This window comes from Ovis canadensis, chromosome 11, assembly GCF_042477335.2.
Source record: "Ovis canadensis isolate MfBH-ARS-UI-01 breed Bighorn chromosome 11, ARS-UI_OviCan_v2, whole genome shotgun sequence".
NCBI classification, from domain to species: domain Eukaryota; kingdom Metazoa; phylum Chordata; class Mammalia; order Artiodactyla; family Bovidae; genus Ovis; species Ovis canadensis.
Genome location: NC_091255.1, coordinates 48,913,560 through 48,930,437, shown reverse-complemented (window position 1 = coordinate 48,930,437; position 16,878 = coordinate 48,913,560). Strand labels below are relative to the sequence as shown.

Here is a 16,878-nt window from a genome sequence, read left to right as displayed (position 1 = left end):
ATATGCTTCTTTCCCAGGATACTGTACATTCCTTAAATCAGAGCAGTGTCCATTCATCTGAGTTTCCAAGCTCAGCCAGATGTATAGCAAATGGCAGGTATTTAATCAATATTTGCTAAATAACCTGAATTACCTATGCTTTCCTCTTGTGACCAGTCCTTACTATCAAATCCTACCTATCCTTGAAGATTTAACTCAATTCCCATCTTCTCAAGGCTTTCTCAAAGCAATCCACTCTATTCTGCTTCCCTCTTTTGTTCCCTGACAGCATTTATAGACTATGTCACTTATTCCAGCACTCAGTAGTACAGACTAAAATGTGTGCCTTTCAAATTATGTATAACAGTTTCATCGACAGAAGTTACATATTTCCAGCGACAGGCTCACTGCTCAAAAAAAAAAAAAAAAATCGGGAAAGCCTCTTTAGAATTGTCTTCAAACCCAGTCAGACAGATCCACAAATATTATATGATGGTCATTTCCCATTTTCTGAGGTTGCACCACCAACAAAAATATTCGTAACTATGTCTGACTTTTGGCCATTTCCAAATATCAAATTCACCCTTAAAAGTCAAAAATCTGCCATCAAGCATTAGATAATATCAAAAGCATGCTGGATATTGGACTTCCCTGGTGGTCCAGTGGTTAAGAATTGTCTGCCAGTGCAGGGAGGGAACACAGGTTCAATCCCTGGTCCAGGAAGATCCCACATGCTGCAGAGCAACTAAGTCCACACACCACAACAACTGAGCCGGTGAACTAATCTTCAAAACTTCTTGTAGCCAGCCCTGTACAAGTATGTGGCACTATCCCCACTGCATTGCATAAATGAAGAAACGGGGACTCTGGCTATTTATCTAAGGTCACAGATCTAACAGACCCAGAACGCGCCTACTCTTTCATAGTAAGAAAACTGCTACATACTGCTTTTCATAATAACCACAAGTATTAATTACCTCCCCAACAAATGTATAACCCAGTGAGATGGAGGTATGTCTTTTGGTACCTAGGCTATGCCCAATAAGAAGTTGTTACTTACACAGTACATAGAGAGACTACTTTGCTTAACAAATAACATTGTCTTAATAATAAGAGTATATATTATTCCTCCTGAATTACTGCCAGAATGTCTATAGAGTAACTGTAGTTAAGCATGAAACAGTAATGGGTTGATGCTTATAGACAAGGAGTCTGGCACTGTAGGCCCAGTAAATGTCAGTTTTAGCTTCCCACAAAACACACTCAGAATGTAAACTCTCCCTCAATCTCCAAGGTCTGTGTAAGCATGGACAGTGTCCATTAGAGATAATAATTAAAGAGAAACCTCCTTAACACCTCCCAGCAGATCTCCGAACCCTGTTTTCATACCAAATCTGCTCAAACCAAAGCTCTTTCAGGTCATCCTTAAAACATTTCCCTCATGCTCAGATTTCTTCAGTTCAGTTCAGTCACTCAGTTGTGTCCGACTCTTTGCTACCCCATGAATTGCAGCACGCCAGGCCTCCCTGTTCATCACCAACTCCCGGAGTTCACTCAAACTCACGTCCATCAAGTTGGTGATGCCATCCAGCCATCTCATCCTCTGTTGTCCCCTTCTCCTCCTGCCCCCAATCCCTCCCAGCATCAGAGTCTTTTCTAATGAGTCAACTCTTCGCATGACGTGGCCAAAGTAGTGGAGTTTCAGCTTTAGCATCATTCCTTCCAAAGAACATCCAGGACTGATCTCCTTTAGAATGGACTGGTTGGATCTCCTTGCAGTCCAATAGACTCTCAAGTCTTCTCCAACACCACAGTTCAAAAGTATCAATTCTTCGGCACTCAGCTTTCTTCACAGTCCAACTCTCACATCCATACATGACTACTGGAAAAACCATAGCCTTGACTAGATGGACCTTTGTCGGCAAAGTAATGTCTCTGCTTTTGAATATACTATCTAGGTTGGTCATAACTTTCCTTCCAAGGAGTAAGTGTCTTTTAATTTCATGGCTGCAGTCACCATCTGCAGTGATTTTGGAGCCCAAAAAAATAGTCTGACTGTTTCCACTGTTTCTCCATCTATTTCCCATGAAGTGATGGGACCAGATGCCATGATCTTAGTTTTCTGAATGTTGAGCTTTAAGCCAACTTTTTTACTCTCCTCTTTCACTTTCATCAAGAGGCTTTTTAGTTCCTCTTCACTTTCTGCCATAAGGGTGATGTCATCTGCATATATATATATATATATATATGCAAAGGTTATTGATATTTCTCCCGGCAATCTTAATTCCAGCTTGTGCTTCTTCCAGCCCAGCATTTCTCATGATGTACTCTGCATATAAGTTAAATAAGCAGGGTGACAATACACAGCCTTGACGTACTCCTTTTCTTATTTGGAACCAGTCTGTTGTTCCATGTCCAGTTCTAACTGTTGCTTCCTGACCTGCATATAGGTTTCTCAAGAGGCAGGTCAGATTTCTTAGGGTCCTGGAAATCTGTGTCTACCCAGACTCCCTGGTGGGGATAGGGCAAGTAAAGTAGACAGCATCAGCCAGGCTCAAAAGGATACCAGTGAGGTTGTGAGCAGGTGGCAGTGATGAGAGCCAACCTGGACAGGCAAAATGGAGCACGAAGAACCACCTGCTTGGTATGCTTAGCTCAGGGACAGTAATCCTGACCAGGTTCTGCTGTTTGTCACATCCAGTTTTAAGACTACTTCAAGTGACAGAGCTGGAATCCAATGACCTCAAGAGACAAGCAGTGTGTAAAAGAAACCTCAGGGTGGGAAGATCAACTTTTGTAATCCAAGATAAACCTAATTTTGAGTAAAGCATAATGTTATTGATTCTTTTGTTTTAAACTGAAGCAGGGCTTCCCTGGTGGCTCAGATGGTAAAGAATCTGCTTGCACTGTGGGAGACCCAGGTTCGAACCTTGAGTTGGGAAGATCCCCTGGTGTAGGGAATGGCAACCTGCTCCAATATTCTTGCCTGGACAAGTCCATGGACATAAGAGCCTGGCAAACTATAGTCCATGGGGTGGCAAAGAGCTGGACAGGACTGAGCACACAGACATAGCTGATTTACAATGTTGCACTTACATCTACTAAACCCAACCTCCCACTCCATCCTTGATTCTTTTCAAAAGAAAAAAATGTCCTTCAAAATAGTGTTTTACTCTACAGAGGAAAAATTCAAAAAGAAACTTTATGGACCAATAAGAAGGGATATTTTTGGTCTTTAAGCACCCTGGGCAAGGCAAAAGACTCCTTTTGCCTTTTTTACATATTCTTTTGCCTTTTTATTCTTTCAAATGTTAAATCATTCATAAAGAAACAAAAGTACATTATAACATGTTAGCATTATCATAGTATGATTAATTAATAGAAATAAGTCCATGAAAACTACCCAGAAGCCCTTTGCATAAAACCACTAAACTCACCAGCACACCACAGTTTATAAAGCACTTCTATGCATCCTTTTATTTACAACCACCTCTGAAAGTACTATGAATATCATTTTACAGATCAGGAAACAAACTCAGAAATCAGAGTGATAGGCCCAATCTCACAAACAAATGGAGCCAATACTCAAAAGATCTCTGACTAAAATATCTGAATTTTTTTTTTTCAGAGTATCATTTTTAAGAACTGTTGCTCTGGTTACTGATGCAGAAAGTAGGCCAAGGCCTATGGCAGGCTTCAAAGTTGGTGATGGCTAATAGAAGAACAAGACTCATAACTTCACAATATTCTAAAGAAATCACAAAGAAAGAACTGAGAAGTGGGAAGCAAGAATTCTACAGACATTTAAAATGACTCAATTCAACCCACGGAAATTACATTTTCTAAACCCAACCAGGAATAGAAGCAGGGGAAAGACATGGGCTCTGGCTCAGATAAAGGGTCATTAAAAAAAATTCTTTAGTTAAAAAAATTTTTTTAACCAAAACTTTGTAAAATCAAAGGTCAGGTTGGGACTCTATCCTTACGGCTAAAGCCAGGGAGACACAGAGCTGGCCATGTACTAGGCTCCTGTGTGACCACCTGATGGTCAGCCCCCAGAACAGATGTCTCTGTACGTAGTCAAGCAGCATGGTTAATGGTTAAAGGTTAATGGGCCTTTAATACATGCTTCCTGGTGACAAACCTCCCTATTCGATGATTTCACCTATACATGTGGGGTGTCAAAAGCCAAAGTTCAAAAGCCATTTGTGGAGGGTGCGGCTCAAAGCCCAGTGATACAAAAGAATTGTTGCTATTTAGTCTCTTTAGTCGTGTCTGACTCTTCTGTGACCTCATGGACTGTAGCCTGCCAGGCACCTCTGTCCATCGGATTTCCCAGGCAAGAATACTAGAGTGGGTTGCCATTTCCTTCTCCAGGGGATCTTCCTGACCCTGGGATTGGGTCTCCTGCATTGACATATAGACTGCTTACCACTGAGCCACCAGGGGAGCTGATACAACAGAATATGGGAGCCAAAATTCCTGGGCCTAAGAAGGGCTTCCCTGGTGGTTCAGATGGTAAAAGAATCTGCCTTCAGTGCAGGAGACCCAGGTTCGATCCCAGGGTCGGGAAGATCCCCTGGAGAAGGGAACGGCAACCCACGCCAATATTCTTGCCTGGAGAATTCCGTGGACAGAGGATTCCGGCAGGCTACAGTCCATGGAATTGCAAACAGCTGGACACAACTGGGCGACTAACACTACAGAACACTAAGAAGGCTCCAGAGAGCTGTCAGAGTCTCATTCACTCTCTACGTTCAGTTGGGCTGTTCTGAAAGATGACACAACTTCTTCCACATTTTCGCTTGATTTGGAGTCCACAGAGCTCACCGTCACACCATAGAACCCTTCTCTTCCACCTTTTCAAAGGTTCCTGAATCTTCTCCTCACCCAGTTTGGCAGCATGGTCCTTGTGACAATCACTCCCTAACACACCCCCTTACCTCCCTTGCCCCACTCTCCCTCACGGTCACACATGCCTACAAAACGCTAACCTGGTTAATTACAACTCTGCCCCGACTCAGGACTGGCAGAGACGCAGCTGAAGGCACGTTGAGCTGATGAATCTCACTTGAAACATGTGGCCCCCAAGCTGCAGTGAGCCTTCCGCCTCACCGGTCATCGCAGCACACTTCCCTCTTTCACTCACTCACCCGTGCTCCCCGATGGCTAATTCATGCCCTCTTTTCTCTCCTCAAATCTCTAACTCCTTACCCACATTCACAGATGTCCGTGCTTTCAAACTCACCAAGAAAATAGAACCAAAAAAAAAAAAAAACCACAGAAGAAACTTTCCACATGCTCCCACCACTACACCTACCTACCCACTTGCTTCTTTGCCTATATGCTCAGTCATCCCTCTTGCTACCCAGAACAACTATCTGAATTCTTACCTAAGGCCAACCCTTGACCTGTGGATCAGATTTCATTCCTTTTTGCCTCCCTGAGGATTACCCAGGCAATCTCCCCTTCCCTACAGGATCATTCCATCAGCGTCCAAACAGATGTTGAAACCTCTCCCATCTTGGAGCTTGGGGCAGGGGGATCAACCCTCAATCTCACATTCTCCTCCAGCAACCATTCCGCATAGCTGCAGCCCTCTCCCCTTACAGCAAACTCCCTAGACATCTACTGCTGTCTTCATCAAGGCCTCTCCTGTTCCCGCATGCTTGAACCCAATCCAAGCAGACTTCACTTCACTCTCTCCTCCGCACTCCACTAAAACTACTCACAAGGGTAGTTTGTGGATCCTCAAAATGACTCTTGGTGTTGCTGAGACCAGTGTCATTCTCAGCCTTCAACTTACCTGACCCACTTGCGGCACAGGCCCCGGGTGCTCACTGACTCTATCTCGGACTTTCCCCTTACTCTCGGCATTGCTCCTTTCTTCCTCACTCCAGGCCCTTTCTCAGCTTCCTCTGCCTTAGTACTCTCATTGCTCCGGCCTCTCCTATATACAGGAAAGACTCATGCCCCAGACTTCTCCTCTCCTTTAATGAACTCACTCCCCAGGTGGTCTCACCCCAGCACGTAGTTCTCAAAATTCTTCAAATTCCCCTCTCTAGCCCACACCATCCCCCTGAACTGCAGAGTCTCAGAGCCAATCGTCAATCCATGATTTCCTCTCAGGTCTCAAACTTGACATTCAAAACTGAACACCTAGGACTTCCCTAGTGGTTCAGTGGTTAAGAATCCACCTTCCAATGTAGGGGACTCGATCTCTGTTCAAGGAACTAAGATTCCACATGGTGTGGGGCAAGGAAGCCCTCGAGCTACAGCTAGAGAGAAGCCCACGCATCGCAACTAAGACCGGAGGCAGCCGAATAAATAGATATTTAAAAGCAAAACAAAAAAAAAATGGAACACTGATCTTTCCCCAAACCTGCTGTGACCCACCCATACACCATACACCCAGTTCACTGCCCTAGCCTCCTAAGTGCTCTCCCTGGCCCCTCTGTCTTCCTGTGGTCTTTCCCAACACAGGGTCCAGTGACCTTTTCAAAAGGTAGATCAATGCTACTTCCACGTTCCCATCCTCCCCCCGACCCACTGGCTCCCCATCTCACACGGAGTAAAACCTGAAGTCTTCACAAAGTCCTCGGCAACTCTTTCACGGAATCTAGCTTTCTGACCGCCACGTCCTGCCGCTTGTCCCCTCGCGTGTCCTGGTCTTGCCACAACGGTCTCCCTGCTGTCCCCAGTCTCAGGGCCTGAGCATCCGCTGCTCTCAACGCCCGCTTAGTGCATTCCCTCAGTTTCTTCAGGTCTTTGCAAACTGTCACTTTATCAGTGAGGCCTTCCCTGACCCTTTTACCCTCATCCCCGCAATTTAAGTCTTACCTCATCCCCACTCCAGTACATCCCATCTCCTTTCTCTGCTTCATATTTCTCTAAAGCATCTATATACTATGTGTTTATATATATATATATATATATTTTTAGGCTTGTTTTCTTTATACATACATACATACATACATATATATATATATATTTTTTTTTTCCTATTAACTTATTTTCCTCAGTGTTCAGAACAGGATTTTTTGTCTTTTTTAAATTTATTGCTGTTTCCCTAACAACAGAATCTGACATGTAAAAAGGCACTAATAAACCTGTCCAATGAGTACTCACTTCAGTCACTGAAGGACAGCTTTGGTGAGAAGGGTGAAAAGGAAGAGAGACTCAGTTTGGGTATGAGGGGAAACACAAGGTACTTCCAGGCACTTACCTGCTCCCCGGCTGGGGGGGTCACGGGTTGGGGGAGGTGGCCTATTACTCTGTGAAGAGGGGGAGGCTGAGGTGGGCGGAGGAGGCGCCAGGCCTCTGGCAGGCCCTGGAGTCTTCCTATGCAAAGAATTGTGTCTCTGTGGCAGCTCAGGGGCTGACTCATTCGTGGGACTGGAGGGTCCATTGGGGACCCCAGGAGGCTGGCGGTAAGGCGGCGGAGGAGGAGCCAGAGACTGGCCACTTGGTCCCGATCTGACATTCACAGGGGAAGGAGGCGGCTTGACTGGGGGTGGAGCAGAAGGTCCCTCTCGACCCAGGTGAAGCCTCTGTCCAGGCGTGGGCGGCAGGGGTTTCTCTCTGTTGTAGGCCACGGCTTTGTTGCTGTGCATAGGCAGGGGCGTGGGGGGGGCGTTGGCACGCCGCCCCGGGGGAGGTGGAGGAGGGGCGGAGGAGCTGTGCTTCATCCCGGTACTGCTGGTGGGACTGGGCCGAGAGAGGTCCGGTAACGAGGGTCTCTGCGTCCGGGGCAGCTCTGGGAGTGAGGCCCGGCTGCTGTCTGTGTCATCTTGAGGACGCCCGCTGGCTGTGGTCCCTGGAGGCCTCGGGGCAGCAGCTCGGGAACTGGGGACTTGGAGGGCTGGCTTACCAGCCAGGTTCTCTGCAAATACAGCAGGCAGCACCAGGTCAACAGAGCCAGGCGCACGGTGGGGAGCTATCTCCGTGCCACCCCGCCCCCTCTGCGCAACCTGCATGGCGGCAGGTACAGTTCTGGGCTTTAACCTGGTTTCAGGCTCCAGGTCCATCAACAAATACTACTGCTGCCAGTTGAACGCACTTTCACCGAATCCCTCAGCTTCTGCTTTATTCTACTCTGTCACTCCTCCCCTGCTCCCACTCCTCTCTGTTGCACCTCTACCGTGTTCCTGATTTCCAGGGGTCCCGCTTGGGATCAGTCAAAAACAAAGGCACTTGGGAAATACCCTAAGCAAGTCCTTACCACATACCTGAACTGTCCTTGGCTCCCACAGGGCGCAGCTTCGGCACTCCTCCTTGGAAGAGACCTCCCTTGGCCTGCAGGGCAGCTGCTCCAGAACCGTAACCACCACTGCTTCCTTTGGGTTCTGGAAAGCACACCATTGGGATTGTCATTTCACGTGTGCTCTGAGCTGGTGACCAAGTCAGTCCTGAGGAGAAACCCGTCCTTCTCCCTGGGCTTTAATTTGCAAACCGCCACTGCTTTTGTCCTTCCACTGAAAACAGAAAGTGAGCCTCTCTGCTCCACAGCTTCAAGTAGGCATGGGGATGAAACTCTGGGCTGTGATGAGAGAGAGTGAAAAGAACGAGAAGCCAATCTTCCTTTATTTAGGGCACAGGGGTAGCCAGGATGAGAGAGTTCTCTAAGCTCTCCTCTCCAAGTCCCAGATGGTCAGGGGCTGACGGCTCTGGGACCTAGGTGTGAGCCAGCTCCCCAGAGGCCCTCCAGCAAGAACCCTTGCAGCAATCAGCTTATCGGTTTTCAGGACTATGGTGGTTTCCTCAGAGAAAAGCCAAGAATGTTCCCTAACAAGCACGAGAGATAGAAGGAGACGGGAGGCTTAAGACCCCAAGAATGTGTCTCAAAGGTCAAAAAGAAATTTCTGAGGCATTCAAAGGTACAGATGAGAAGACAGTCACAGAACACCCTAACACGAAACTCCCACCCAAGATCCAACAATAAACATGACAGCCCGGCCGAGTCTCCAGGCCGACCCTGGGGTCCTGGCGGCTCGCAAGGCGATGCAGCTTAGACTCACTCTCGAGGATGGGCGCGCTCCGATCATTAACGTTGGTCACCTTCTTCAGCTTAGTGCCCTTGCAGATGTCCTGTAAGAGGGCGCCTCGACCCCGCTGCTCATCTCTACTCAGCTTGGGCGGCTCAGTGTTTGCCTGAAGGAAGAGGGAGACAGGAGCTCACCCTCAATATCCTCTTCATCACAAGTTCAGGATAAATGTCTTTGGCAAACTGGATTCCATGCAATGCCTGTCTAGCCTGATAAGGTACGTGTGCCAAATGACACCCTTCTCACACCCTTTTCTCATGCTGCCCTTTAGTGAAGGGACAGCTCTCCCTCCTACTTAGAGGCTTCTGAGAGGAGGCCTGCACCAATGCTAACAGAGCACCTATGTACTAGGCTTGCGTCAGATGCTTACCTGTATGGTATCATCATCATCAATGCAAACATTTATGGAGTCCCTACTATACCAGAAGCATTGTGCTAATAATAATAAGCACATTACTTTCATGATCTCATTCAAATCTTGAAATAGTCCTATGACCAACTATAATAAGAACGCAAGGACAGACACCTAGATTAATGGAACAAAACAGACACTCCATGAGCAGGTCCAGATCTATATAAGAAAAAATGAAAGTACAGTTCATCAGTGCAGAAAGGATAGGTTATTAAATACAAGGTGTTAAAAACTAGTGATTAATTTTCTGGAGGATGCACCATGGGGCATGTAGGATCTTAGTTCCCTGGCTAGGGCTCAAACCTGAGCCCCCTGGAGTGAAAGCTCAGAGCTCTAACCACTGGAATACCAGGGAAGTCCAACAAGTGGTTAATTTTCAGAAAAAAATAATAAAGTTAAATACCTACCTTAGGGCTTAACTCTGGCTGAATTAAAAATTTTAAGTGTAAAAAAATAAACCCACAGAAGTACTATATGGAAAAAAATAGGTAAGGGGAAGGACTTCCTATCAAGACAACCAAAATACAGGAAAAGACCAACAGATTTCTTTATTACAGATTATTCACTTAGGAATATAATATGCAGATAACACACTGGAAGGAGAAATTATCAGTGACAAATGTAACATATGATAGAAACAAAGGTAGTGCTCTAAATCTATACAGCATTAACAAACAAGATAACTCAGAAATCAATAGGATAATAAGCAAGAAAGATTATGAACAGTACTGAGGTTTCCCAGGCGGCTCAGCAGGTAGAATCTGCCTGCAAAGCAGGAAATGCAGGAGACTTGAGTTTGATCCCTGGGTTGGGAAGATCCCCTGGAGAAGGAAATGGCAACCAACTCCAGTGGCTTGCCTGGAGAACCCCATGGACAGAGGAGCCTGGCGGGCTACAGTCCATAGATAGGATCACAAACAGTCAGACATGACTGAAGCGACTTAGCACACACACATGAACAATACGGGGTACAGAAAGTCAAAAGAGCCAGCAAATATGAAAAGAAAAAACCTTCAACTATAACAATTTTAAAAAATGTAATGTAAAACAGTATTATTATTTACCTATGATATTGGTTAAGGTTAAAGTTACAAAAAGAGTTTGTTAGCTTTGTGAAGGCACTGCCTGTATAGCGCCTGGCACACTGAAGATGTTAAAAAAAAATGTACAGAACAAAAATCTGCCCTATGGTGGTCACAGGATTCAGGAGAGTCCAGCACAGGACTTCCCTGGGGGTCCAGCGGTTAAGACTCCGTGCTTGCACTTCAGGGGGCACAGGTCTGATCCCTGGTCATGGAACTAAGCTCCTGTATGCCACGTGTGCGTGCCTGCATGCTCAGTCGCTGTTTTGTCCAACTCTTTGTGACCCCAGGGCTCTTTGTGAGCCCTCCAGGCTCCTCTGTCGATGGGATTTCTCCTGGCAAGAGCACTGGAGTGGGTTGCCACACCCTCCTCCAGGGGATCTTCCCGACCCAGGGATCAAACCTCCTGCGTCCCCTGCACTGCAGGTGGATTCTTTACCCACTGAGCCACGTAGGAAGCCTACATGCCATGAGGCACAGCCAAAAAATAGCACAAAAGTCTAGCACAAGAGTTCTACTTCTAGAAATTAACTTGAAGAAAATAACTGGAGCAGTGCACAAAGATAATAACAGGAACAAACAGTAGCATAAAGCTGAAAGTAATCTAAAAGTTCAACCAAGAAGAACAACGAGGAGGATGCCAGTCAAGCAACTCCAAGTGCCTACCTTCACCCTTTTCTGGCTAAACTCTACTCATCTTTCAAGATTCAGCTCAGTATCATCTCCCCCCAGAAGCTCCTCTTATGGCTGCCTCCTCTCCTTCGACCACTGGTGAGGTGCCCTTCTTGTGGCCCCATTTATCTCTGCATAGCATGGATTTTGTCTGTCGACTTCTCTGTCTCACTCATTATACTGGGGGCCCTTAAAAGCAGAAACTGTTTCATGTCAGATTGACAGGATCACAGATGATTTTTATCTGCTTCTTTTTGCTTATCCGTGTATTTCCTCTTTTAATTTTTGAATAAATTCGTGAAATAAATTCGTGTGGAGAGTCAAGCAATATATAAGCTCTTATATGGGAATTCCCTGGCAGTCCCACGGTTAGGACTCTTGCATTTTCACTGCTGAGGGCACAGGTTCAATCCCTGGGCAAGGAACTAAGATCCCACAAGTCAAGTGGTACAGCCAAAAACAACAAAAAATGTTTTAAAAAAATGAAAATTAAAAAGTATAGAGAAAATTAAAGTATAGAGTAGAATTATGTGGCTTTTCTAAAGTGTAGTCAGCCGAGTCTCTGACACACACTAAGCCCCCAGCGAAAAGGCTATGAGGGAATGATGAAGAACAATGCAGCGCCGTAACCTAAAGGCCACAGGGATCCCAGGATAACTGTGGATCTTTGAACTCTACTCTATCAAGAGCAGTTCTGCTTTTACCTACTTTACTTATTGGGCTTCATCTGAAAAGGGGATCCAGGGCTTCCCCGGTGGCTCAGTAGCAAAGAATCTGCCTGCCAAGGCAGGAGACATGGGTTCAATCCCTGCTCCAGGAAGATCCCACGTGCCTCTAAGCAACGAAGCCCGGGAGCCATAACTGTCACGCCAGTGCTCTAGAGCCCAGGAATCACCACCACCGAGTTCACGTGCCACAACTACTGAGCCCTCAAGCCTAGAGCCCATGCTCCCCCAGAGAAGCCCCCTCAATGAGAAGCCGAGCGCCGCAACTAGAGAGGAGACCCTGCTCACCACAACTAGAGACAAGCCCACGCAGCGATGAAGAGCCGGCACAACCAACATAAATGAGGTTTTCAAAGGGGATTCACACATATTCTCAAGCAAAATGTCTAAAACCCAAAACTTACAAGAAAAAAAAAACAGAAGTTGGCAGGCCTGAGTTCTAGTCCTAGTACTGAAACAAACTAGCTAGGTAAGTCTCTTTTGGGGCACAGAGAAAGGACACACCGACCTTTATGTCACAAATAGTTTAACAGGGAAGAAACACTGATGCCACCTGCTCAGAGCTCCACTTAGACTGAACCAGGACAGGAAAGCCAAGACGAGCCATTATGGTCCTAAGAGGACTTCTCAGGAATCAGAACTAATTGAGGAAGACAGACTTTATTTATTCAGTCTCCATCTTCCCACACCATATGTCTTACACCAGGAAGCCCTAAGTATGCATTCAGGTTTTGGGATAGCCGAGTGGAAGGACGACCTACCTGATGAAAAGTGGGAGGTGGAGGAGGACCGGGGGGTGGTGGAGGAGGAGGAGGAATTGGCATCCTTGCCCTTCGTGCAGTTGGCACTGCTCTCTCTCCGTTTTAATCTGCAGCTTTAGGTCACTCATATACCTGCAAGTGAAGCAGAAATAAATTCAAGAGAACAACTTTGCCCTGAGAGACACAGAGTACCAGAAGAACCAGAGGCCAGGGCACGACACCAGAGAAACTAGACACTCATCTCCTAGGCGCACTGGGATCCAGTCCTGGGCTCAGGAACTCTTTTCCGTAAAAGGCCAGATAAAAACAATACTTTAGGCTCTGTAAACTGTCTATGGTCTCTGTTGCACATTATTCTTTTGTTTTGCTTCGACAGCCTTTTACATTACTAAACTTCATTTTACCAGCGGTTTTAGGTTCACAGCAAAATTGAGCAAAAAGTACTGAGCACCCTTAAAACCTCTGTCCCCCCAGCCAAACATACAGTACCCCACTATCTACATCCTGCTGTGGTACATTTGTTATAACTGACGAACCTACACTGACACCTCATAATTGCCCAAAGTCCATAGTTTACATTAGGGTTCACCCTCTTTAATTAAATCATTTAGTTCTTTTTGGCTTTGCTCTGGGTCTTCGTTGTTTCCGGTGGGCTTTCTCTAGCTGCACTGCTCAGGCTTCTCACAGACGTGGCTCCTCTTATTGCCAAGCACAGGTTCTAGGACACACAGGTTTCAGTAGCTGTGGCTTGTGGCCCTAGAGCTCAGGCTCAGTAGCTGTGGTGCATGGGCTTAGTTGTTCCAAAGGCATGTGAGATCTTCCTGGACCAGGGAGTGAACCTGTGTCTCCTGCATTGCAAGGTGGACTCTTAACCACTGGACTACCAGGGAAGCCCTAGGGCTCACTCGTGCAGTTGTACATTTCATGGGTTTGGACAAACATATAATGGAAAAGCCCCTGATGCTGGGAAAGACTGGGGGCAGAAGGAGACAGGGGTGACAGAGGATGAGATGGTTGGATGGCATCACCAATTCAATGGACGTGAGTCTGAGCAAGCTCCAGGATATAGTGAAGGACAGGGAAGCCTGGCACTCTGCAGCTCTTGGGGTCGCTGAGTTGAACACAGCTTAGTGACTGAACAACGAATAATGACAACTGTCCACCAATGTAGCTGGCTCTGCAGGTGGTGCTAGTGGTGAAGAACCCACCTGCCAATGCAGGAAACCTAAGAGACACGGGTTCGATCCCTGAATCGGGAAGATCCTCTGGAGGAGGGCATGGCAACCCACTCCCAGTATTCTTGCCTGGGGAATTCCAGGGACAGGGGAGCCTAGCGGGCTACAGTCCATGGGGCTGCAAAGAGTTGGACATGACTGAATTACACAACACACACAGAAACACCAATGTAATACCATACAGAATCATCTCACTTTGCTAAAAGTTCTTTCATGCTCTGCTTATTCATCCCTCCCTGGCCCCATCCTTTGGACCCCTGGCAAGCACTGAGCTTTTTAATGTCTCCCCAGTTTTGCCTTTTCCAGAACTGTCACACTGTTGGAACCATCCAGCATGTACCTCTCTCAGATTGGCTTCCTTCACTTGGTAAGATGCATTTCAGTTTCTTCCATGTCTTTTCACGGCTTAATAACTCATTTCTTTTTAGCGCTGGGTAACATTCCACTGTCTGGATGTACCACAGTTTGTTTTATCCATTCACCTCCTAAAGGACATCTGGGTTGCTTCCAAGTCTTAGCAATTATGAATAATGCTGATATAAACATCCTTGTGCAGGGTTTTGTGAGGACACAAGTTTTTGACTCATTTGGGTAAATATCAAGGAGTAGGACTGATGGATCATATGGTAAGAGTATGTTTTGTAATAAACTGCCAAAATATCTTCCGCAGTGGCTGTATCAATTTGCAATTCTCACAAGCAATGGGTAAGAGTTCCTACTGTTTCATCTCCTTTCGAGAATTTTGAATTTTGGTCATTCTAATAGGTGTGTAGTCCTGTTGTTCTAATTTGCAATTCCCAAATGACACGTGATGTTGGAATCTTCTCAAATGCTGACTTGCCATCTATATATCTTCTTTGATGAAGTGCCTGTTCAGGTCTTTTGCCCACTTTTTAATTGGGTTGTTTTCTTATTGTTGAGTTTTAAGAGTTCTTTATATATTTTAGCTAATGGTCTTTTATCAGCTGTACCTTTTGCAAATATTTTCTCTTATTCTGTGGCTTGTCTTTTCATTCTCTTGATCTTTACATTTTGAAAATGTAAAAAAATGTTCTTAGTCATTGTGCCATACAAAACAGATCATGGACCAGATCTGACTCATGGGCCAAAGTTTACTGACCCCTGATACAGTCATATGACTGGAATCTGATAAGAGCATAAATACTATGTGCAAATTTAACCCATCAGTGGCTGAACACTTAAAACTCAGAAACTATATGGCTGTCTACCTGTTAAAGAGTTTGTAAGTGTTCCTCATTTCACAAATGAGACTAAAGCCAGGGGACTCTTACCCTAAGACACTGAAGTAGGAGGCAAAGATAAAACCAAAACTCAAGAACAATACTTCCAAAAAGTCACTCCAAGGAAATTCCACTTCTTGAACCCCTCAAAGTCAAAGCCAAATAACTGCAGAGGTTTCGTTCTAAACTCTCTTGTTATAGGAGTGAACAAAATCTTTCTGTGAATAAAGAACACTTAAACACTTCTCTCAATGCCCGGAGAATGATAAAACGGCAAATATTTCAGAGGTTCTATAAAACCAAGAACCTTTGTAGGTAAGTAAAATCTGATTAAAAACATGACTGTGAATGTCTTCAAAATCCCAACTCCTCCCAGTGTAATGCCACTAAAGGCTGTCTGCCCAACCGAACTTTCTGCTCCAACCACAAAAACCTGGACACTACTCTGGCTGGGTGGCTCCCGTGGGGAGTAGTGTCTGAATTCACTTCAAAGAACAAGCAGCTAGCTCTCCTCTAAGGAGACTACCTTCTCATTTCTGGTTTCAAAACTAAGTCTAGTTTTCCTTTCCCAGGAATCTAACATACTAGACTTGAGAAATTGGTCAAAATAGTAAATGCTCATAAGCAGAACATCCATCACAGAGTGCGGGGGGTGTTAAAATGAAAGAAACATATGGAGAAGAAGAAATAAACTTTCTTCTATTGAACTCTCTGGGATTACTATGACCATTCCACTTAGGTCCCCATAGCCGGCATATAGCCAGCAGCCTAACAATAGGGAAAATTATAGTCCATTCAGACACACACACTGTCAACTAATTCCAGTCACCTCAGTTTCTGCCTTTCCTGGGCTTCCCATTTTACTTACTTTGGCCATTGCAACGGCTGAAACTGTCTTCTAGAATGACCTAGAAAAGAGGTCCAGACAAGTCCCTAATTCTTCCCAGACCTACAAGCTGATCCAACCTACGTGCTACGAAATAAGAAATAACCTAAAGGGAACCTTAAATCTGATAGTGAGTGTCACGTATTAGGCAAAGCAGTAATTCTCTAGCAAGACAAACCTTTTTTTAAAGTCACCCACTGCAAAAGACCACTAAAACATTACACAGTTAAAGATACCTTTTAAAATAGGCTCAATTCAAACTCCAATTTCAAAATAGATCCCTCAAAAAAATCCCTTTGGGAGTCCCCTGATAGCCTAGTGGTTAGGATTCTGGGCTTTCACTGCCATGACCTGGGTGAACCAATTGAAATCTCTGGTCAGGAAACAGGTCCTGCAAGCCGTGGAGTGTGTGTGCGCACGCGCACACTTTTATCAAGTGACTGTCTTTAGCGCCAACTTCCAGCAGTGGCTCTCAGCCTCTCTGCTGCCTTCACAAAGACGGCAAGCATGTCACCCTCCTGTCAGGGACACGGAGTATACAATGATGCCCTCTACAGTAAAGTATTATCACACCCATTTTATAGGTGAGAACTCTGAAGTTCGAGGAGCAGGGTCTGTGTACACACTAGGGTAAGAGGCAGACCGACTGAACTAAGGGCAACCCCCATGATCACTCAGGAGGAAACTGAAGAGTAAGGACTCAAACTCAGGTCTCCACATCCCTTTCTACCTCACTCATCACTATGAAACAAATCTCGACTGCAAGCTGGTTGGGTTTAGCAATCTTCCATTATTTTTCCTAAATAAAAACTTAACTCACTCCAAATTCCTATCTTAATGA

General features: G+C 45.6%; 1 protein-coding gene across 5 annotated transcripts in view; it reads right to left on the bottom strand.

Moving 5' to 3' along the window:
* WIPF2 (WAS/WASL interacting protein family member 2) overlaps window positions 1-16,878 on the bottom strand; it is a 40,718-nt gene that overhangs the window by 6,809 nt on the left and 17,031 nt on the right. For 4 of the 5 annotated variants that reach the window (XM_069543402.1, XM_069543403.1, XM_069543404.1 and 1 more), the window contains 4 exons: window positions 12,676-12,807; window positions 8,997-9,129; window positions 8,208-8,324; window positions 7,205-7,861 (listed from right to left, as the gene is read on the bottom strand). In XM_069543402.1, the coding sequence (XP_069399503.1) occupies window positions 7,205-7,861; window positions 8,208-8,324; window positions 8,997-9,129; window positions 12,676-12,738 (970 nt within the window). In that variant the 5' untranslated portion in view covers window positions 12,739-12,807. Of the gene's footprint in view, window positions 1-7,015; window positions 7,862-8,207; window positions 8,325-8,996; window positions 9,130-12,675; window positions 12,808-16,878 lie in introns of those variants that run through there. The other variant, XM_069543407.1, reaches the window with a different exon arrangement.